Raw genomic sequence first — 23,729 nt, forward strand, 5'->3', positions numbered from 1 at the left:
TGACCGAGGATGAGATGACTGGATGGCATCACCGACTTGATGGACATGAGTTTGAGTGAACTCGGAGTTGGTGATGGACAGGGAGGCCTGGCGTGCTGTGGTTCATGAGGTCGCAAAGAGCCGGACACTACTGAGTGACTGAACTGAACTGGACTGTAGCCAACCAGGTTCCTCTGTCTCTTGAACTTTCTAGGCAAGAATACTAGAGTGGGTTGCCATTTTCTCCTTCAGGGGATCTTCCTAACCCAGGGATCAAGTTTGCACCTCCTGTGTCTCCTGCATTGGCAGGCAGAATCCTTACCATTGAGCCACCTGAGAAACCCTTCAGATACTCCACATTACACATATTTAGACTTCTTACTAATATTTTGTCGTTATCTGAATACAATAATCTCTCCTAAATACTTATACCTTGAATGTGTTCTCTAGACAACAGCAACGGCTAAAGTATAGTTTGAGCATTGTTAAGTGCACGTTCAAATTTCCTGAGAGTATTGGAATTTCAAGATAATGCATATGAGTATACATTTTGCAAACAGACTATAAAATTTGTCATTGGGGAATACAGAATTTAATTTTAAAGTATCATAAAACCTTTAAAATGAACTTTTAAAATGCCTTCCAATTTTTGAATATTGACATTTCAAAAGGTTATACACTTACAATATATTTAATACTATAGCATTAAAAATGAAGCAGATGCAGACCATACACATATTATACATCAGCCAGTAGTGGAAGATATGTGTGTGCGTGTGTGTTTATGTGTGTGTGTGTACATATCAAAAATGCAAAATAATATAAATACCATGTGATCTGAAGTTGTATGAAACACATAAGGAAATATTTTTCTTTGCAACCTATACTAGAATAATGACCAATATTTAAGCTAACCCTTATCTAGGCAAAGTGTAAATAACTCAGGAGCCTTTGTTTAAAGGAGCAATATATTTGTTTAAAGGAGAAAATGTCTTTTTTTTAAGGAGCAAAATCTAATCATTGGTGAACTTTTTTTCTCTTCCTAGAACAAGTACAATTACAAATATATCACACTGTAAAGTTCTGTAAGTACCAAAGCAGCATTTATTATAAAATTTTTATGTGATGGTCTCATACACATTTAGTTCAGTTCAGCTCAGTCGCTCAGTCAAGTCCTACTCTTTGCGACCCCATGAATAGCAGCACACCAGACCTCCCTGTCCATCACCATCTCCCGGAGTTCACTCAGACTCATGTCCATTGAGTCCGTGATGCCATCCAGCCATCTCATCCTCTGTCGTCCCCTTCTCCTCCTGCCCCCAATCCCTCCCAGCATCAGAGTCTTCTCCAATGAGTCAACTCTTCGCATGAGGTGGCCAAAGTACTGGAGCTTCAGCTTTAGCATCATTCCTTCCAAAGAAATCCCAGGGTTGATCTCCTTCAGAATGGACTGGTTGGATCTCCTTGCAGTCCAAGGGATTCTCAAGAGTCTTCTCCAACACCACAGGTCAAACGGATCAATTCTATGGTGCTCAGCCTTCTTCACAGTCCAACTCTCACATCCACACATGACCACAGGAAAAACCATAGCCTTGACTAGACAGACCTTAGTCGGCAAAGTAATGTCTCTGCTTTTGAATATGCTATCTAGGTTGGTCATAACTTTTCTTCCCAGGAGTAAGCGTCTTTTAATTTCATGGCTGCAGTCACCATCTGCAGTGATTTTGGAGCCCCCAAAAATAAAGTCTGACACTGTTTCCACTGCTTCCCCATCTGTTTCCCATGAAGTGATGGGATCGGATGCCATGATCTTTGTTTTCTGAATGATACATACTACTTTTATCTTTATTAATTTTAACTCAGTAAGAGGTGAGTCATTAAGGACACTGCAAACTTCCTGAGTAGAGTTGAGTTATTTTGCATCTTTAAAATTATTCAGTGCATCAAGGTGGCTCTGGAGAAGATGAGGCAATTGTATTGTGTGATGGAGCAGAATTACTCAGAGTTGAAGTTAGTACTGTTTTTAAATGGCAAATGTGTTTAGAGTAGAATCTAAAATTCATGTAAGAAAAGAAAGGTAAGATACTCCCTCTTTACAGAATTATCTGAAAAATTATATAACTTAGCCACTTTTTGTACCACTGGATCTTGTAACCTAAATATAAAATTCTGCTTTGTCTCCTCTCCTCTCTGCCCTGGTGGTCCAGGCAATAGGACCAAGGCAGGCATCATCAATGGTGAGCTTTAACCACTTTTTCTCCCTTTCCTCCACTCACTTGCTAAAGAGCTCAAATTATTTCCCTCCCCTGCCATCAAATGGGGCTTCCTAGGTGGCACTGTGGTAAATAATCCACCTGCCAGTGCAGGAGACACAGGTCCAATCCCTGGGTCACAAAGATCCCCTGGAGAAGGAAATGGCAACTCGCTCCAGTATTCTTGCCTGGAAAATTCCATGGACAGAGAAGCCTGGCAGCCTACAGTCCATGGGGTCGCACAGAGTCAGACACGGCACTCACACCATCTAACAAAACTCCTGCACCTGATTCCTCGTCATCATGAATGAAGTAAAAGGAGGAAGGTGAGAAGAGGTAGGAAAAAGAAAATGAGATAGCCAGGAAAACCTAAGTAATTTAGAACGTCATGAAGTTGAGAGGGAAGAGATAGGTCCAGGAGCTATGTTTTGGTGGTAATATTTCATATTGGAGTACAGCCGATTTACAATGTTTTGTTAGGTTTACAGAAAATTGATTCCATTATATATATGTGTATATATATGTATATATATACATACATACATACATACATACATACATATATGTGTGTATATATATATATATATATTCTCTTCCAAATCCTTTTCCCATTTAGGTTATTACAAAATAATGAGTAGATTTCCCTATGCTATACAGTAGGTCCTTGTTGATTATTTTATATATAGGAGTGTGTGGATGTTAATCCCAAAATCTTAATTTTACTCGTGTGAACCAGGCACACTTTGTTACTTGAACAACACTGTGTTCTCCAAGAATATTGGTGTAAATACTGTCATATGTTTGATATCTATAAAATATATTATATAAAATAAAATAACAACAAATACCCAATAGTTGTCATTTAGTAACTGGCAACCCACTCCAGAACTATTGCCTGGAAAATCCCATGGACGGAGGAGCCTGGTGGGCTGCAGTCCATGATGTTGCTAAAAGTTGGACATGACTGAGCGACTTCACTTTCACTTGTCACTTTCATGCATTGGAGAAGGAAATGACAACCCACTCGAGTGTTCTTGCCTGGAGAATCCCAAGGACAGGGGAGCCTGGTGGGCTGCCGTCTATGGGGTTGCACAGAGTCAGACATGACTGAAGCAACTCAGCAGCAGCAGCAGCAGCAGCTAAGCCATATCCGACTCTTTGTGACCCTGTGGACTACACAGTCCAGGCTCCTCTGTCCTCTACTATCTCCTGGAGTTTGCTCAAGTTCATGTCCATTGAGTCAGTGATGTTATCTAACCATCTCATCCTCTGCTGCCCCCTCTCCTTTTGCCCTCAATCTTTCCCAGTACCATGGTCTTTTCCAATGAGTCAGTTTTTTGCATCAGGTGGTCCAAGTATTGGAGTTTCAGCTTTAGCATCAGTCCTTCTAATGAATATTCAGGGTTGATTTCCTCAACAATTGACTAGCTTGATCTCCTTGCTGTCCAAAGGACTCTCAAGAGTCTTCTCCAACACCACAATTCAAAAACATCAATTCTTTAGCACTCAGTCTTCATTACGGTCCAACTTTCACATCTGCACATGGCCACTGGAAAAGCCTAGCTTTGACTAGATGGACCTTATTTGGTAAAGTGATGTCTCTGCTTTTTAATGTGCTAAGCTTATCATAGCTTTTCTTCTAAGGAGCAAGTGTTTTTTAATTTCATGGCTGCAGTCACCATCTGCAGTGATTTCGGAGCCCAAGATAATAAAATCTGTCACTGCTTCCATTTTTTTCCCCTTCTATTTGCCATGAAGTGATAGGACCAGATGCTATGATCTTAGTTTTTAAATGTTGAATTTCAAGCCAGCTTTTTCACTCTCCTCTTTGACTCTTATCAGTAATAAAAAGTCTTGGTCATTGTTGCAAGATAAAATAACATTCTTTCTTTCTTTCTTTTAATGTGGCTATGACAGGTCTTAGTTGCAGCACGTGGCATCTAGTTGCCTGACCAGGGGTTGAACCCAGACTCCTTGTAGTAGAAACATGGAATCTTAACCACTCGACCACCAGGGAAGTCCTAAGACAGTCTTTCTTAATGAGATATCATTCTTTCTTTTTTCATCAGGTCAATATACTTCATCTGCCAATATTCATAATATATAACTCAAAAGCTCTTCTTAGAAGATGTTCTCAACAGCCACTTGATTTGCACATCTGTTTTCCACCATAGTTCTCTCTGTGTAAATCTATCTATCTATAATCACTCTTACCAAAGTTTGTATAATTTATACCGATTTATGTATTTCTCTCCCTGACTAAATTCTTTCTCTATGAAGACTTCACATAAAAGGGACATTTAATTACTGTTTGTTTAATTGAACTGAAATCTCTTCTCCTTGCCTTTTATTCTAGTTTACATTCAATTTGAGTTCAATCCACTTTGAATCATGATTCTTATTCTCTACCAATACTAAGAGTTTACTGATAGTTAATAATGTTTTAATGATAAAGGCAAATATTTGCTTTATGCCAGTCTATAGGGCAGGTCATGTGTTGAGATGGATGCATTATTTCTTTAAACACTTTTTAACTATCCAATGAGAGGGACTGTTTCTGTCAAAGAAGAAGTAGACAGAGATGGAAAAAATGAGAAAAATCACCCAGTAAGTGCAGGAGATGGGATGGACCCCAAACATGCTCTCTATTCCTCCTGGATAAGTACATCCTCCTCATCCTCTAAATATCTTCTCTCTTCTCCTCTTGGTCATTGCAAAAGGTTTTCTGCATCATAATGTCAAGAGAAGAGTTCCTAGGAAGATCTTACCCTCAGGGTGAATGGTTCTAGGAGTATTTGTTTTCGTTTAACCCAGTGTCTCCTAAACTTGATTTATCATCAAAACTATTTGAGGTTCTTCGAGAAAAAAAAAAAAAAAAAGGTTTCTTGAACTCATCTGCACAGAATCTGTTCTGAATCTGTTCAGTTGAGGACCAAGGAATCTGTTGTTCCTAAAAATTCTCAGAAGATGTCAGTCAGTCAGTCAGTTCAGTTGTTCAATCGTGTCTGACTCTTTGCGACCCCATGAATCGCAGAAGGCCAGGCCTCCCTGTCCATCACCATCTCCCGGAGTTCACTCAAACTGACGTCCATCAAGTTGGTGATGCATCCAGTCATCTCATCCTCTGTCATCCCCTTCTCCTCCCACCCCCAATCCCTCCCAGCATCAGAGTCTTTTCCAATGAGTCAACTCTTCACATGATGGGCCAAAGTATTGGAGTTTCAGCTTTAGCATCATTCCTTCCAAAGAACACCCAGGGCTGATCTCCTTCAGAATGGACTGGTTGGATCTCCTTGTAGTCCAAGGGACTCTCAAGAGTCCTCTCCAACATCACAGTTCAAAAGCATCAGCTTCAGCACTCAGCTTTCTTCACAGTCCAACTCTCACATCCATACATGACCACTGGAAAACCCATAGCCTACACTAGATGGACCTTTGTTGGCAAAGTAATGTCTCTGCTTTTCAATATGCTATCTAGGTTGGTCATAACTTTCCTTCCAAGGAGTTAGCATCATTTAATTTCATGGCTGCAATCACCATCTACAGTGATTTTGGAGCCCCAAAAAATAAAGTCTGACACTGTTTTCACTGTTTCCCCATCTATTTCCCATGAAGTGATGGGACCAGATGCCATGATCTTCTTTTTCTGAATGCTGAGCTTTAAGCCAACTTTTTCACTCTCCACTTTCACTTTCATCAAGAGGCTTTTTAGCTCCTCTTCACTTTCTGCCATAAGGGTGGTGTCATCTGCATATCGGAGGTTATTGATATTTCTCCCGGCAATCTTGATTCCAGCTTGTGTTTCTTCCAGCCCAGCGTTTCTCATGATGTACTCTGCATAGAAGTTAAATCAGCAGGGTGACAATATACAGCCTTGACGTACTCCTTTTCCTGTGTGGAAGCAGTCTGTTGCTCCATGTCCAGTTCTAACTGTTGCTTCCTGACCTGCATATAAGTTTCTCAAGAGACAGGTCAGAAGATGTCAAGATATCAACAATTCTGGGAACCACAGTGGTTTCACTCTCAAAGACTGCCACTTAGGCTGGCAGGAGAAAAAATCAATGCATCCAAGAGGCCCTCAGTTCAATATTGGAAGCCTCACTTTATTTTTATTCAGAGGTGACTCCAGATTTTGTGGATCTGAAATTATGGCAATTTGGAAGGGAACCTTTTAAAAAAATCTCTAATGTTAGTAAATTTTACTAAAACACATGACTAGGAAATCAATCCTAAAAGAAGTCAATCCTGAATACTCACTGAATGGACTGATGCTGAAGCTAAAGCTTCAATACTTTGACCATATGACGCCAAGAGCCATCTCATTGGAAAAGACCCTAATGCTGGGGAAGACTGAAGGCAGGAGGAGCAGGGGATGACAGAGGATGAGATGGTTGGATGTCATCACCGACTAGATGGACATGAGTTTGAGCAAGCTCGGGGAGATGGTGAAGGACAGGGAAGCCTGGTGTGCTGCAGTCCATGGGGTCATGGAAAGTCAGACATAACTGGGCAATTGAACAAAACAAGATCATATATGGAAATTCTAAATAAAGATACATTAAGGGTAAAATTAAAACAAATAACATTTTGGAGACTCCTAACACGGATGAAATTGCCTACCCTTGATCATAGCAACTCATCATCAAGGTAGTTAATCTATCTGAAATAAATATTTCAGGGAGTTCTTTTCCTTAACACTTGAGATCAGTTTGGCATAAACTGATTCTTATTCTTAGTATAACCGAGAATATCTTATTCTTAGAATAACCATCAAATTTCTGGGTAAATTTATTTTTTATAAAGTCTCTGCTTAATATACCATTTTAAATTTTGCCAGGAAATATACTTACGGATCTATAACCCTCAATAATATGCTTTGTGGAATAATTTCTTAGAAATATATTTGAAGGATTCCTTTTTACCCCATCATCACCCAGGCCAGCATTCAGATCTTCACGAAATGAGCAGACAGTATCAGAAGGTATTCGCCTACTGTCTCCATTGGCCAGTGAGATATCCCTGATGGTAACACTTTTCCTTATACAGCAGGAGGGATGGATACAGGATGTGCCATTTCTTCAACACATGCTATAGATTACTATACAAATGTAAATAACGTGGTTCCAGACCCTATAACTCAAAACTCAATTTGAGCAGTAACTCCACTTAAAGGTAACACATTCGTAAATTCAGTAATGAGGAAAAAATGGGACTAGAGCCCTTCCTGACAACTGTGGGTGAAAACACTTTACCCAGCCATGAACAGCTTTTAGACTGGGTCCTCTAGCCCTGTCTCATTCACAGACTCTTTCCACAAACCCCATATATCTTAGCCTCAGTAGCACAGAGGAAATCTTGGTCTGCTTGAAGAAGTAAGACAGTTTTAATAAATCACAGTCTTACAATAATAAACACAGGAAATCTCTGGAAAATTGAACATCTAGTTTTATTTTTTTTTCTACCCAATACCCTGTCTTGGCTGCTGCTGCTAAAATGGTCTGACACCATACTCACAAAACTTCTTAAGTCCAGAAGCCTAAAAACTAATTTGGGCTGGTGTATAATTTCCTGTGTTTCCTTATTTAACATCATCTCTGTGTTCTCAGGGCCTCTGTAGCGCCCTCTAAGGAAAGGAATGCACAAGCTTCTCAGGAGTGATCTGAGCAAATAGCATAACCCCACACTCTTCTACTGTGAATGCCTGCAAGCCATTTTCATCATAATCTATTAATGCCTACAAATACTAATTTTTTAATTATAAAATAAATCCAATCCACCCAATGGATCTGTGTGTTATAAACTGGGAGACCAATGCTCCAGACAGAGAAACCAGAATCACCTTATTCATTAACATCCCCCTAACCCCCCCATCCCACCTCCCACTGCCGCTACCATTTCCTAAGGCAAATATAACAAATATGCATTAGTGATTCTTTGTTCAGGTCAGTTACTTTGGGGACCACCCTCCTGGTCTTCCCATGTCAAAACAAGTCTCAAAGTTCTCAGTATAATTTTCTTTTCATTCAACTGTGTTGTCTCTCATATATCATGACTTTGTGTTTGTTAATAACACTGTCAACAGTGTTATTTCTCATGCATGTGTGCAGAAATAAAATATTGTGCCTAATTGTATTCATTCTGCTGCTGCTGCTGCTAAGTTGCTTCAGTCGTGTCCAACTCTGTGCAACCCCATAGACGGCAGCCCACCAGGCTCCCTCATCCCTGGGATTCTCAAGGCAAGAACACTGGAGTGGGTTGCCATTTCCTTCTCCAATGCATGGAAGTGAAAAGTGAAAGTGAAGTCGCTCAATCGTGTCTGACCCTTAGAGACCCCATGGACTGCAGCCTACCAGGCTCCTCCGTCCATGAGAGTTTCCAGGCAAGAGTGCTGGAGTGGGGTGCCATTGCCTTCTCCTGTATTCATTCTGGATGACTGTAAATGGAGTCGTTCATCTATACTTACACTGCCTTCTGGAAGCCCCTCTGCCTACAGTGGAGAGCTGTGCTGATAAGAGGCGAAGACTGGGTTGTTTGAGGGACATTATCTTACTGGCAAAAAGAAAGAGTTGTAGCAAAAGAGTTCTTAATACCTTGGCGAGCAATGCCATCAGGACAATAGCCTATAAGATCAAACTGCAATGATCTGGCCTCATATGGATCTGAAGATCCAGTAAGAAGAAGAGAAGACAGACCTTGAAAAGACTGAACAGACAACCTCTTGAACACAAACTGTGTAACATATTCTGATTACTAAGTTCTAGTTTATTACAGTTCACTTACAGATATCCACTTGGTTTGAGTGATTTTATTTCCATTACCCTTTTTAACTTTACAATTGGCTTATTATACAGATAATGCTATCAACCATACATTATTCAACATCTGAGTTCAACAAAGAATTCAATGCAGTGTTTAATAGAGACAAAAAGCAGTGGATGGATGAATAAATGAATAGAAAGAATCCAAGGCATAAAGAAATGAAAATACTTTGCCAAATCATATCAGAAACAAGAGTCAGCTCTCAGACATTCTACTGGAAAATATGTATGTTGTTATTTCTCAACAGATACAGTGCTGTCACTGAAAGCCCAAGAAAACCTGAAACCTGGAGGACGTGGGAAGAAATAATTACTTGGGGATTACTAAGAGATGAGTTTCTTATTATAATCAGTCTTGACTAAGAACAGTGTTACAATTTCTTCATGGTTCCACATCACAGCCGTACAAGGTCTGGAGTAAGTTGTATTAATTTTCTCACGTTGTTAGCATGGACTTGCTTCAATATGTTGATATCTCAAAGAATGGTTCATTTAGTAGTTTGAAAAGCAAACAGGAATGTGAGAGCCTAGAACAATTAAAGCAGCATAACCATAACCTATGACCTGTTGCCCTTATAAATTTGAAGCTGTCCGAGATGTTTATAAAACGAACAGCATTCTTCAAAACAACGTCCTATATATTGACAATGAACAAACAGCCAAAATTCATAGACATTACAAAGTATTCTATTATTCTAAAAATATAATTCTAATTAGCCTTCAATTTGATAAATGGAATATTCAAGATGAATGAATTTGGATTAAATTTTTTTTCTTAGAATTTTTTTTTTACATTACAATACTGTATTGGTTTTGCCATAATGCATATAAAAGTAAATGCTTTATATTTACTCTAGGTGAAAAACTACATATTTATATTCCTTTCACTTTATCAAATGTGGAAGAAGTGAAATGTTAACATATGTATGTCTCATTAATGTGTAAGTTTGAAATATAAAACTTACCTACTGTTTAATATGATTTTTGGAATGTAATGTTACTTTTAACATTTAGATTTATCTAATTTCCTGTGTTCACTACATATTATTCCTGTAGAACTTTCCACCAATTTAACCAGGCAATATTAAATTTGTGTGCATGCTATGTGTGTGTTTGTGCATATCTAAAAATTAGGAAAAAGTATTTTTATTTTGAAAAATTAACTGGAATTATAATTCTTTATAAACATATCAACAAAATATGTCTTTTAAAACCATCATCAATTTAAAAATAATTAGTATATGGTTCATTTTCAGTGTTTAATGTACAAGGATCATGAATTCTTAAAAACAAGTGCTGCTGCTTGGCAGCCTTAAAACTGATGATTGAAACAGTCCACATTTAATCTTAACACTTTAAACCTGGTTTTCACTAATGGCCGTGACTCATCCCACGAGAGTGGCAACCGTGACACAGGAAGCACGTGAGTTCCTGGGAGCCTGGTCCACAGGACAGACTGCTTCTCTTCAAGTGGACGAGAGCAGCTTGGTCAGGATCCATACCAATGGAGCTAGTTTACACTAAAACAAGACTGACAAACTAATCAAAATAATGAAGAAAATACCATTAAAAAGTTAGAATCCAGTCTTTCTGTGCCAAACTGTATCTCTGTTCAGCTTTTATGTAATTTTATTATATGCTAGACCTTTCAAGCTGTTGATGCATACTGATAAGTCTATGAAGCCCAATTTTAATGTAATGTTAATCACATACAAAAATGTAATTTTTATATGATCAAAATGCCTTTGAAAATTTCTTTCTTTTCATGGATTGACTTAGAGAAAATCTGATAGATTCAAATAAATAAAAAGTGAGATAAAGTATTTGAACATTTTGGGTCCTTTTTTTATAAATCTAAGAACCAAAAAAAGACAAATTGTTAGTCAAAATATAGTTGATAAGATTAAGTCATTAGAAAAGCAGTGTATGCTGAGCATAGTAAATCTTTGAGCAGAATCATAGCTTTTGTCCTCATGGAGAAAAAGTAAAAAAATATTAAATTGTACCTTCAGTGTGAAAAAAAATAAAATCTAACTAGTAGAATTGCAACGTTAATGCTTTTCATTGTAAGCTTTGCTTTTTGCTTTGCACACAGAAGTGGAATTACATCTTAGGTAGAGAATAAGTTACTGGCGAATGCCAAGTAATATGTACAAGGCTAACAACTCGTTTTCCCCCAATTGTTTTGCAAAGTAAACATTGAAAGCAAAGTAAAAAAGAAAAAAATATTAGTGCCCACAATCCTAATAAATTCTTTTCATATTTCTGATTTTTTTTTTCCTGAGAGAGACGAAAGTGTTAAAAAAACATCTGTGACTATGCTTTAAGCAATCTGCATACCCTCTGTAATAACAGTGGCCAATGAGGTGACTGTAGGATGAAGCAACCTTAAAATGTGGATTTCAGGTTGACCACTCCAACACCAACCTGGATCCCACGTGACGCAGCACAATTGTCTCTTGGGAGTGAGCAGGAGTCAGGTAAGTACTCGCGGCCCTGAGAATGCTGAAGTCTTTTGGAATCTGGGGGTTTCAGAATGCCCAGTCTGCTTTTCTCTCAACTCTGTTCTTTCATTATTCATAAGGAAAAGCACGTAAGTAACTAGGTTAATTATCAGATCATTTTTAAAGATATAAGTGTCACAGATTAGAAAAGTGCTTCCAATGATATCCCCCTACACATGTGTTCCTCTGCAACACCGCACCCCAGTCAGGAGGTGGCATGGATCCCTCCCTTTGAAACTGAATGCCTTTGTAGCTACATCAACTCATACAGTATGGAAAAGTGATGCTAGAAAATTTATAAGGCTTGGCTCTGAAGGGCACACCATTTGTGCTTGCCTCTTGGAACCTCTGCAACTCTAAATCACCATGTGATAGATGTAAGGCTGCCACTCTGGGAGGAAATCCAAACTAGCCTATGTGGGTGAAAGGGCTCCTGTGACCCCAGGAAATGGGATCTGCGGTCTTATAAATTTCATCCTCTCTGGGCCAAAGGCAGAGGTCAGCTCCTCTGGGAAACATGGATGAGGCTCACAGAAGATGAAATTACCCTGCCAGGACACTGTGCCTTATAAACAGAGGAGTTTGGAAGCTCTCCCCAAAAGCTCTTCACACAAGCCCTGCCACTTCCCCTCTTGCCCTGGATCTCTCTCTCTCCTCTCTCTCACACACACAGACACACACAACTTCTAGGCTCAATTACCCACTTCCCTGCCTCTTCCCCACACAACCATCCCCCTCAGAAAAAAAGAGAGCAAGGAAAAGCAGCCAGGGGGCGCGCAGGAGCAGAAGCAACAACCACCCGCATCTCATCCAAGTACATCTAAATCTTAAACTTCAACCCAGTAAATGTGTTTTCATTCCTAACAAAGAATTAATTGTCTCACACACTAAAAGGAGGACAGGGAAAAGTTTACACATTCCTTCTTGCTTACACTGTGTTTGGGCCATATTTTTAAGTGTTAGATGGGTTTGTAAATAATTGTTACAGCCTTTTATGTGTATTTCTTTCTACTTTTATGGAGAAAAGCTATTTCTGCCCTTTACTGACCCACCTATTCCAACAGTTAAAAATTAACTAAACAGGGAACAAATATTTATAACTGAGACTTTGCGTGTGACAGATATAAACATACAGTGTCTTGTACCTTTCAGGCATTTTTATTTTTAAATAAATGGTACTCACTCATATGAATGAACATGTTTAAAACCAAATGGCTACATTAAAGATAATGGAAAACTCAAGTTCACTTTCAAAAATTATTGCATTTATAATGATTTAAATAGCTCATTACTGAGAGTTCCATTCCAAAGTTTCAGTAAACCCATAGAGTTTTATAAACACATTTTTTCCCTACTGTTACCGCTGTTCACTCTGTTGAAGTAAGGAGCTATGTGGACTCATTTCAAATGTCCTTAGATTATATGTCACTCTAAGGAAACCCTTTTTCCAGATAAGTTGTAAAGAACATGTATTTTTTAATGACAGGTATTTTATCATCTCTGGCCATTTAGATTATAGGTGTGGGATCCTGTTTTATATGGCAGCCTGCTACCGTGGAACTTTTCTTTCAGCTGCTCTAGTTAGAAAAGCTGCTGCCAAACAAAACAGTAGGAGGGAAGCTGTAAAAATGCTTTAAAATGCTAAAAAAAGAAATAAGTGAGCAAGCAGCAATCTAAACATAAACCAGAGGACTCTTCCCATGACCCACGTTTAAGGGAAAGAAACAGAAGATGCAGGGAATTAACAGTATACCAATTTCAAGCCACACTCAAGATCTTTAGAGGAATTAGGAATTATTCAGACAATTACACGTAAGCTGGTACACTAAAATTATCCTGACACAAATTTCAGATGTTCTTTTGAGTTAGACAAGCCTGGTGTCATGATATTTTCTCAAAAAAATGAGAAGTTATAGAATCTGGGAAAAATATATATATAGGTAGATGTATAACTGAATCCCTGTGCTATACCAGCCCAACACTGTAAATCAACGATACGTGAATAAAAATAAATTGCTTTCAAAAAATGAGAGGTTATAATATAAAACTTCAAATTATCATTGTAGGTTATTTCTCTTGATTTAAGGCCTTTTTTCATTAACATCAGAACAATGAAATCTACAGAGTTACATGATGAGATAACCTCCAACAACAATAACCAAAATGCCAATGCAGGAGACATAAGAGACATGGGTTCGATCCCTGGGTTGGGAAGATCCCCTGGAGGAGGGCACAGAAACCCACTCCAGTGTTCTTGCCTGAAGAATCCCATGGACAGAGGAGCCTGGCGGGCTAAGGTGCATGAGGTCACAAAGATTTGGACACAACTGAAGTGACTTAGTACAAACACACACACACACACACACACACACACACACGGCAACAACAACAACAACAGAAAAGGCTCCATCACACAAACTTAGTAAAATCTAGAATCCAAACATGACTATGGGAGATCAAATTGCCAAAATGGTATGGTCTCAGTCCTGCCCTTTGAAAAACTCTTGATGTGTAGTAATAAGTAACCAGTATAACTTTGAAAGTTCAGTCTGATATTATCTTTGATCCAGGCACACTGTTCTTTTACAGATAGAGCAGTGATCTATTTAATAAAAACACTTCTTTGTTTGTTTGTTGGTTTGTCTGGAATGTATGTAACCAGATGAGTATTAAAAGGGAAACATATAGCATATTCTTTAATATTTGAAGGATGAGTATCTTTACTTTTTCAGACTGGAGTCCAACCCAATATTTAAACTAAATACATTACTTCAATCTTTAGGAAAAAGGCTATTTATCCCAGAGAAAGCAAGTGACTTAAAAGGAGCTGCAGATAAGTCAGCCCATTGCCTGCCAGCTAGACTTTCATTCAGATTACACTGGTGAGCGTAGTGGCAGCCAGGTGCCCTGGGCTCTGGCCGCCACAGACAGGGACCCACTCACGGGCTGTAAGCATAACCCGCCTGCGCTGGAGGCATCATTGCCGGGACTGCCAGGGTTCAAAGAGGTTCAGTCACTCACTCCAGCTCCAGGCGGGGCACAGGCTGGACACGGTGCAGAGGAGCCTCCGCTCCGCAGAGCTGTCCTCGCGGGCCGGGTGGGGAACTCTGTCCTTTATCCAGTAATACTCTGAGCCAAATGCTGAGTTCATGACCTCTCAACAGCTGAAGTCCTGAATCCACCTCAGAACCAAGCCCAGAATGAATCGTATTATTTTACGGTCCTATCACAGGCATCTACTTCCTGTGAGGCCAGAAGAAATTTTCTCATTACTGCTCACAGAGGGATGGCCCTCCCTCTCTTTTGTTCCTTTCTTCTTGTAAGGAGCTGAGTAAGAAGAAGAGCAGCCTCCGTGCAAGGGGCTCTCACCTCCTTCTTCTCAGTGGCCCTGGGTGTGTCCCAGATTAGGCTCAAGAATAACCCACCAAGCAATTTCCAGTACAGTGGAATGAGATAACTTCCTGAACATCACCACAGTCAAGAGACAGCTTTACAAAACCATTGGGAAATAACAGTCTCTTGAGATACTGATGTTGTAGTTGGAGGTTATCTTATCATGTTGGGCTTCCCTGATTGCTCAGTTGGTAAAAGAATCCACCTGCAATTCAGGACACCCCAGTTCAATCCCTGGGTTAGGAAAATCCCCTGGAGAAGGGAAAGGCTACCCACTCTAGTATTCTAGCCTGGAGAATTCCATGGACTATACCGTCCATGGGGTTGCAAAGAGTCGGACATGACTGAGCAACTTCCACTTTGACTTATCACGTAACTCTGAAGATATCATTGTTCTGATGCTAATGAAAAACACAAAATCTAAAACATCATCTTGGTGGGTCATCATTAATGTGACCTGTCCTTCCTAAACCTTACTCTAAAATTATACCAGCCTATCTAGTTTCTCTCCAACAGTAACCAAATACATGAAAAGAGCACTAACTAAACAAAATACATAGGCAATGTCATGAAGACTTAAAAGATGATAAAAAGTCTCATGTGATAGTAAATAAAATAATAATAGCTCACAGTTTGCAAAATGACAATGTCAAGGAAATAAATCTAGTCTCATTAAGCTGTTTGTGTCTTCCTAAGGAAATTATCCGGAGAAGGCAATGGCACCCCACTCCAGTACTCTTGCCTGGAAAATCCCATGGGCGGAGGAGCCTGGAAGGCTGCAGTCCATGGGGTTGCTGAGGGTCAGACACGACTGAGTGACTTCACTTTCACTTTTCACTTTCATGCATTGGAGAAGGAAATGGCAACCCACTCCAGTGTTCTTGCCTGGAGAATCCTAGGGATGGCGGAGCCTGGTGTGCTGCCGTCTATGGAGTCACACAGAGTCGGACACGACTGAAGTGACTTAGCAGCAGTAGCAAGGAAATTATCTGTAGCCTTTGTAACACAAGATCAAATACACGGACAAAATTTAAGAGTCACTTGTCCATATCAAAGGATGGAGTCACGTGTTATTATGATTTCAGGCTAACAGGTTCATTATTCATTTCATAGTATTTATTGAGCACCTACTTACTAGGCACCAAGCAATGGGGGCTCAGTGGCAGTCAACAGAGACACGGTCAAGACTTCTTTAGCCCTCGTAGTCTGGGAAGCAGATCCTGAGACAGCATTTATAAAATATGTATATGATTATAAATGGTGGCATTTGGGATGAAGAAAAGTCAGTTTATTTTAAGGATACATAAAGTAACCCTGATATTTGAATATCGAAGCTGTGAAAACTGATGGATTACTATTAATAATACTATTCATCCTTTTGTGGTCTCTGTTGTTTTCAACACTTCAAAAAGTACTTAAAAGCTTTTAATATTTTAAGGCTTTTACACCATCTTGTTATAATTGAAAAGCAAAGCAGAAACTGAGATGTACATAAGAAAGCATAAACGAAGCACGATTAGATACAGAGGCAGGATATGAGCAAGAACAAGAGGCAGTTTGGTTTGGTGGAAGCTTCTGCAAAAGGAAGTAGAGGCACAGAGAGAGGCCTTTAACCCCAGGCCAGGTTCCCAAACTTTTTCAGCAAGGAGAAAGGAGCTTATAAAGAGCTGAGAATGTGAGTTTGAAGAGGCTGGCATTTCTGGGAGTTTTTCTTGGAAACAATGGGCAAAATGCAATAAAGGGAGAGACAGTGCTTACAAATATCATTTAAGAGAATATGCCAATAATTAATTCATAAGGGTATGGATTACTAACTCATCCATGGAGCTGAAAAATAAGAGATAGGTATAGGCTACATAAAAGCAGAGGCACTATTTTGCCATTAGTATGTATGTAGTATGTATGTATGTGTAGAGACATTAGTACATAAAAGCAGAGACATTACTTTGCCAACAAAGGTCCGTCTAGTCAAAGCTATGGTTTTTCCAGTAGTCTTGTATGGATGTGAGAGTTGGACTATAAAGAAAGCTGAGCACCAAAGAATTGATGCTTTTGAACAGTGGTATTGGAGAAGACTCTTGAGAGTCCCTTGGACTGCAAGGAGATCCACCAGTCCATCCTAAAGGAAATCAGTCCTGAATATTCATTGGAAGGACTGATGCTGAAGTTGAACCTCCAATACTTTGGCCACCTGATTCAAAGAACTGACTCATTGGAATAAACCCTGATGCTCGGAAAGACTGAAGGCAGGAGGAGGAGGGAACAACAGAGGATGAGATGGTTGGATGGCATCACTGAATGGGCATAAGTTTGAGCAAACTCTGGGAGTTGGTGATGGACAAGGAGGCCTAGCATGCTGCAATCGATGCAGTCGCAAAGAGTCGGACACAACTGAGCGACTGAACTGAACTGATAGGCTACATTGAGGAGGAAGAATTTTGGGTCAGTAACTGACTATATATAAAAGACTCTTGAGAATTCAAATCCAAGATTCCAAAAGGAACAATGGGCTATGAGCATAAAGTAGGATCAACAACAAGTATGGTTTTGAACCCACTGAGTTTCAAGTGCTAATAGCATGCCCAGCTATTGAGTTAGGCAGAGTTCCAAAGAAGAGCAAGGAGAGACAAGAAAGCCTTCCTCAGCAATAAATGCAAAGAAATAGAGGAAAACAATAGAATGGGAAAGACTAGAGATCTCTTCAAGAAAATTAGAGATACCAAGGGAACATTTCATGCAAAGATGGGCTCAATAAAGGACAGAAATGGTATGCACCTAACAGAAGAAGATATTAAGAAGAGGTGGCAAGAATACATGGAAGAACTGTACAAAAAAGATCTTCACGACCAAGATAATCATGATGGTGTGATCACTCACCTAAACCCAGACATCTTGGAATGTGAAGTCAAGTGGGCCTTAGAAGGCATCACTATGAACAAAGCTAGTGGAGTGATGGAATTCCAGTTGAACTATTTCAAGTCCTGAAAGATGATGCTGTGAAAGTGCTGCACTCAATATGCCAGCAAATTTGGAAAACTCAGCAGTGGCCACAGGACTGGAAAAGGTCAGTTTTCATTCCAATTCCAAAGAAAGGCAATGCCAAAGAATGCTCAAACTACCACACAATTGCACTCATCTCACATGCTAGTAAAGTAATGCTCAAAATTCTCCAAGCCAGGCTTCAGCAATATGTGAACCATGAACTTCCAGAATTTCAAGCTGGTTTTAGAAAAGGCAGAGGAACCAGAGATCAAATTGCCAACATCCGCTGGGTCATGGAAAAAGCAAGAGAGTTCCAGAAAAACATCTATTTCTGCTTTATTGACTATGCCAAAGCCTTTGACTGTGTGGATCACAATAAACTGTGGAAAATTCTGAAAGAGATGGGAATACCAGACCACCTGACCTGCTTCTTGAGAAATCTGTATGCAGGTCAGAAAGCAACAGTTAGAACTGGCCATGGAACAACAGGATGGTTCCAAACAGGAAAAGAAGTACGTCAAGGCTGTATATTGTCACCCTGCTGATTTAACCTCTATGCAGAGTACATCATGAGAAATGCTGGGCTGGAAGAAGTACAAGCTGGAATCAAGACTTCCAGGAGAAATATCAATAACCTCATATCTGCAGATGACACCACACTTATGGCAGAAAGTGAAGAGGAACTAAAGAGCTTCTTGATGAAAGTGAAAGAGGAGAGTGAAAAAGTTGGCTTAAAGCTCAACATTCAGAAAACGAAGATCATGGCATCTGGTCCCATCACTTCATGGGAAATAGATGGGGAAACAGTGGAAAAGTGTCAGACTCATTTTTGGGGGCTCCAAAATCATTGCAGATGGTGACTGCAGCCATGAAATTAAAAGATGCTTACTCCTTGGAAGGAAAGTTATGACCAACTTAGATAGCATATTGAAAAGCAGAGACATTACTTTGCCAACAAAGGTCCATCTAGTCAAGGTTATGGTTTTTCCAGTGGTTCTGTATGGATGTGAGAGTTGGACTATGAAGAAAGCTGAGCACCAAAGAATTGATGCTTTTGAACTATGGTGTTGGAGAAGACTCTTGAGAGTCCCTTGGATTGCAAGGAGATCCAACTAGTCCATTCTAAAGGAGATCGGCCCTGGATGTTCTTTGGAAGGACTGATGCTAAAGCTGAAACTCCAGTACTTTGGCCACCTCATGCGAAGAGTTGACTCATTGGAAAAGACTCTGATGCTGGGAGGGGTTGGGGGTGGGAGGAGAAGGGGATGACAGAGGCTGAGATGGCTGGTTGGCATCACCAACTCGATGGGCATGAGTTTGAGTGAACTCCGGGAGCTGGTGATGGACAGGAAGGCCTGGCGTGCAGCAGTTCATGGGGTCACAAAGAGTCCAACACAACTGACCAACTGAACTAACTGACTGACTGAACTGACTAACTAGATATAAAAGACTTTGGAGAATTCAAATCCAAGGGTTCCAAGGGAACAGTGGGCTACGAGCATAAAGCAGGATCAACAATGTCTGCTTTTGTTACTGGAAGCAAACAGAAGGCAGGACCCTAAACTAGTATTGAGAGTCTTATCCCCTACTCATTATATTGAACCATACACTCTTGGATGTTTAGGATGAAGTTCCAAACAGCTTTCAAACAATCAAGGCCAAGTAAGTTTTTAGGACTTAATAGGTATATTTAATTAAAGATTTTTTTACTTAATCATATCTAAGTGTATGGGTTTCCCTAGTAGCTCAGTTGGTAAAGAATCCGCCTGCAATGCAGGAGACCCAGGTTTGATCCCTGGGTCGGGAAGATCCCCTGGAGAAGGAAATGGCAACCCACTCCAGTACTCTTGCCTGGAGAATTCCATGGACGGAGGAACCTTGTGGGCTACAGTCCATGGGATCGCAAAGAGTCGGACACGACTGTGTGACTCACGTTCACTTTCACTTTCACATGTATGGACTAATATTTTATAAGAATACAGAAAACCGGTAATTATATCCAGTTAACATCACAATGTATATCTCGCTTTTCACCAAATCTTTCACTAAAGTGAAAAGTACTAGTCACTCAGTCATGTCTGACTCTTTGTGACCCCATAAACTGTAGTCCCCTAGGCTCCTCTGTCCATGGAATTCTCCAGGCAAGAATACTGAAGTGTTTAGCCATTCCCGTCTCCGGAAGATCTTCCTGACCCAGGGATCAAACTCAAGTCTCCTGCATTGCAAGCAGACCCTTTGCTGCCTGAGCCATCAGGCGTATGGACTACAATTTCATAAGAATATAGCAAACTGGCAATTATATCAGGTTAATATCACAATGCATAGCACACTGGTCACTAAATCTTGGCAATGTTGGATTAAGAATCCAGTTAAAGAATTCTGGACTTACGTACCTGTGGCATCCACCTAGAAGACACAAAGCTTGTCACTTCTATTACAGACAAGCCAGTTTGGGAAAGTTGATTGATAAATTCAATTTTTATATCTGTAGGAACTATAACCTAAGAAAACATTAAAAATTACATGTTATTTGCATAGAGTCTAAGGCACACAAATAGAATTTAATTCTTAACTGAAAGTAAATACTATTTAAGATGTATAAATTCAAGTAGCTACTGAGAACAAACATAATCATCTAATATATGAAATCCACATAAGCCTTTAGACTCTGAGTAAATATTTAGATTTAACATTTTAAATAAACTGTGTAAAATAAACATCAAACTACCTTTTCATTCTGCAATCCATCCCTAGGTCCAACTTCTACTATTTTCACATATTCAGGGAATCCAGATAGCTGGGTTGATTCCTGAAATGGAAAATACAAGCAAGAAAAAGAGATAACTGTTATGTCATCGAAGCTGCTTATATGAAAAGTCAAACAATTCCACTTTGTTAAGATTAAGTTATCACCCTGGAAAATTAATAAAGGTAAGAAATCAATACAATGATATAATGCAAAATACAAAGTTTATGCTATTAACTACGTGAAGTCATTTTTTTCTTACAGTCCAGTAATAGTATAATTGGGCATCCCTGGTGGCTCAGCAGTACAGAATATGCCTGGGGTGCAGAAGGCAAAGGAGACATGGGTTCAATCCTTGGATCCAGAAGATCCCACAGAGGAGGGCATGGCAACCCACTCCAGTATTCTTGCCTGGAGAATCCATGGACAGAAGAGCCTGGCGGGCTACAGTCCATAGGGTTGCAAAGAGTCAGACACAACTGAAGCGACTGAGCATAGGGCAATAGTCTAATTATGATTAAAACTCAAAAGATGAACTTCAAACATAAAACTGTGAAAAAGATGACTTAAGATCTAAAGATCAAATCTGTTGAGTACTTCTGTGTGTGATGATAAACATAGCATCATTTGAGTTCATTTAAAAAATAGATCTTTGTATTGACAGACTTTTGCACTTTCCTTCACTTGCCAAGTGTGAATTCAGATTTCTTGCCTGTGCTGGTGAAGATATGCTGTTTATTTCTTGTCTGTGTCACACAGCATGACCAGCACCTAAACACAGCTCCCTGAAGGTCAGACTCCCCCACCCCCGCCAGGATGACCCAACCCTGGATATTCCCGTCTGTCCCTAAACTAAGGATTATGGACATACTATGTTGAGAAGGACACTAGTTTAAAATAGGGGAAATAGAAACAGACTTTCTCAACTGCATATTGCAGTTAAAATTAGAAATAGGCTACATCTTTCCAGACGGAACAAACATAACCTCCTGGTATCTCTAAGCACAGTTAAGGTCCGGTAATCAACCATCAGAGTCTTCAAGCTAACAGAATTGAATCAGATCAGCATAACCTGTGCTTCGACGTTTTCATTTGCTTGCTTTTTTGGTTTTTGTCTTGCCTTCCATAAGGGATGATTAATCTGGGCTGACCAAATTGCATTGTCTCTGTCCTGGTAACAATCACAAGCATACAGAGATAAAGTGGCTATTTTGGGTGTGGGACTCCATTTGTTTCCATAACATGGAACATGCCCTGCCCGCCTTTGGAGAATCCATAGCTGTTGCTTGATTTTATTAGCATTCTGTGCTAACTAACTCAGCAAAAGAACCCAGATGGTTTCTGTTACAAAGTTTACATACCACCCTCTGCAATGTCCACAAAATCAGGCAGTTCAATAAGCAAAAATTAACCAAAAAGGAAATGAATTCTCATTCCTGTATCTCCTGAGCAGGTGGTGATGCATGCAGTTGGGAGGGTGGAGGCTTGAGTGACGACTTGTCAGGTTCTCAGCCTTAGGCTCAGTTTTGGATGGTGATCAGGGAGTCATGTCTCGTTCACAGGGTGGCCATCATTTCAACCAAACAGTACAGGAGAGGGGGGCATGGAAAAGCAGAGTAAATAAAGAGAAGCTCACTCCTCTCTCTATTACATCCAGCCCTAAAATTACAAAAAAAAAAAAAAAAAAAAACTACGCAATCTTAAACCATGTGGTCTTATTATTGTTGACTGTTTCCTGAATCTCATTTCCAATAGCAATTAGCTTGGAGCCTACAGGGATGAAGAATATTTCTTTATTAAACAACAACATTTAACAAAGAATATGAACATGGTATTTTTTAAGGTGACAGTAGTATGCTGAGTATAATTAAAGGGACCTTCCCTCGCATCACTGTTGTAAGTGGCAGAGGTAACAAACAATCTTAAGAAATTAAAGTACAATTTCCCACCAAATATTGTTACTATTGTCTTCTAGGCATGGATCTGTATACCCTCTTCCTGAATACCTGAGAAATCAGAAGAAAGTTATAATGTGTTCAGTAAGCTCAAAGAACAACATTTCCCTTAAAATAACTTGTGTGTGCATGAGTACTAAGTCGCTTCAGTACTGTTGACTCTGTGCGACCCTATGGACTCTGTTCACTACCCTGTCTCTTACCATATATATCTAATAGGTACCTAATTGGTACTTTTATTACTGCTTCTATTTTGGCATATACCCAACACCTAGCACTTAGTTGGGAGAAGGAAATGGCAACCCACTCCAGTATTCTGGCCTGGAGACTCCCGTGGACAGAGGAGCCTGCTGGGCTGTCGTCTATGGGGTCGCACAGAGTCGGACACGACTGATGCGTTAGCAGCAGCACTTAGTCTGTACTTCCTAAGTGCTTGTTGACTGTATTAGTGAGTCTCTTTCATCACTGGCTTTATTTAAATTGTCATCCTTTTCCACTCAGTCTATTGCTTCCTAAGTATTCTCCCTAATCTTATTTTCCATAATTAAAATCTTTCAGAATCTACCAGTCATTTGGAGAGATCTATCAACCTAAGGTAAAAGATGATGCATGACTAACTCTCACCTTCTCCCACAATCAACTTCAAGCATCCTGTGATTTTAGTCATGCTAGAGTCATGTCCTGCTCACTTTCATGACTGTACACATGAAGTTACTTTTCACTGGAAAGAGCTTCTATCCATAGGGGAAATTTTCCACCAAACCCGTGTCTCTTCTTCACGGGCACAGGATCGGACTTCATTTCTCCCCTAAGAGTCACGTCTGAACATGTTCAGCTGACAGAACATGAAGGTGAATGCTATGTACCCCGTTCAGGCTTGGCCCATGAAAATACCCCATGTACATGCATCCATGCTCCTTCCCTTCCAGACCTCCTGATGTAGACGAGTTTGGCAGACTTGGAATCTGACAAAGACAAAAAAAGAAAAAAAGAAAGGAAGCTACAGTTGAATCACTACTTGAAAAATAATTCTATAAGAAGCAATTGTTTTGCCATAGAAAAATAAATGGCAACTGTGTTACAATATTGAGAGGTATATC

General features: G+C 39.8%; 1 protein-coding gene across 1 annotated transcript in view; it reads right to left on the reverse strand.

Moving 5' to 3' along the window:
- HMGCLL1 (3-hydroxymethyl-3-methylglutaryl-CoA lyase like 1) overlaps nt 1-23,729 on the reverse strand; it is a 186,749-nt gene that overhangs the window by 100,716 nt on the left and 62,304 nt on the right. Inside the window, exons 2-3 of the mRNA XM_052649170.1 lie at nt 20,657-20,737; nt 20,322-20,429 (exon numbers count right to left, since the gene is read on the reverse strand). Coding sequence (XP_052505130.1) covers nt 20,322-20,429; nt 20,657-20,737 — 189 coding nt within the window. The remainder of the gene's footprint in view (nt 1-20,321; nt 20,430-20,656; nt 20,738-23,729) is intronic.

This window comes from Budorcas taxicolor, chromosome 11 (genome assembly GCF_023091745.1).
Source record: "Budorcas taxicolor isolate Tak-1 chromosome 11, Takin1.1, whole genome shotgun sequence".
Classification (NCBI taxonomy): Eukaryota; Metazoa; Chordata; class Mammalia; order Artiodactyla; family Bovidae; genus Budorcas; species Budorcas taxicolor.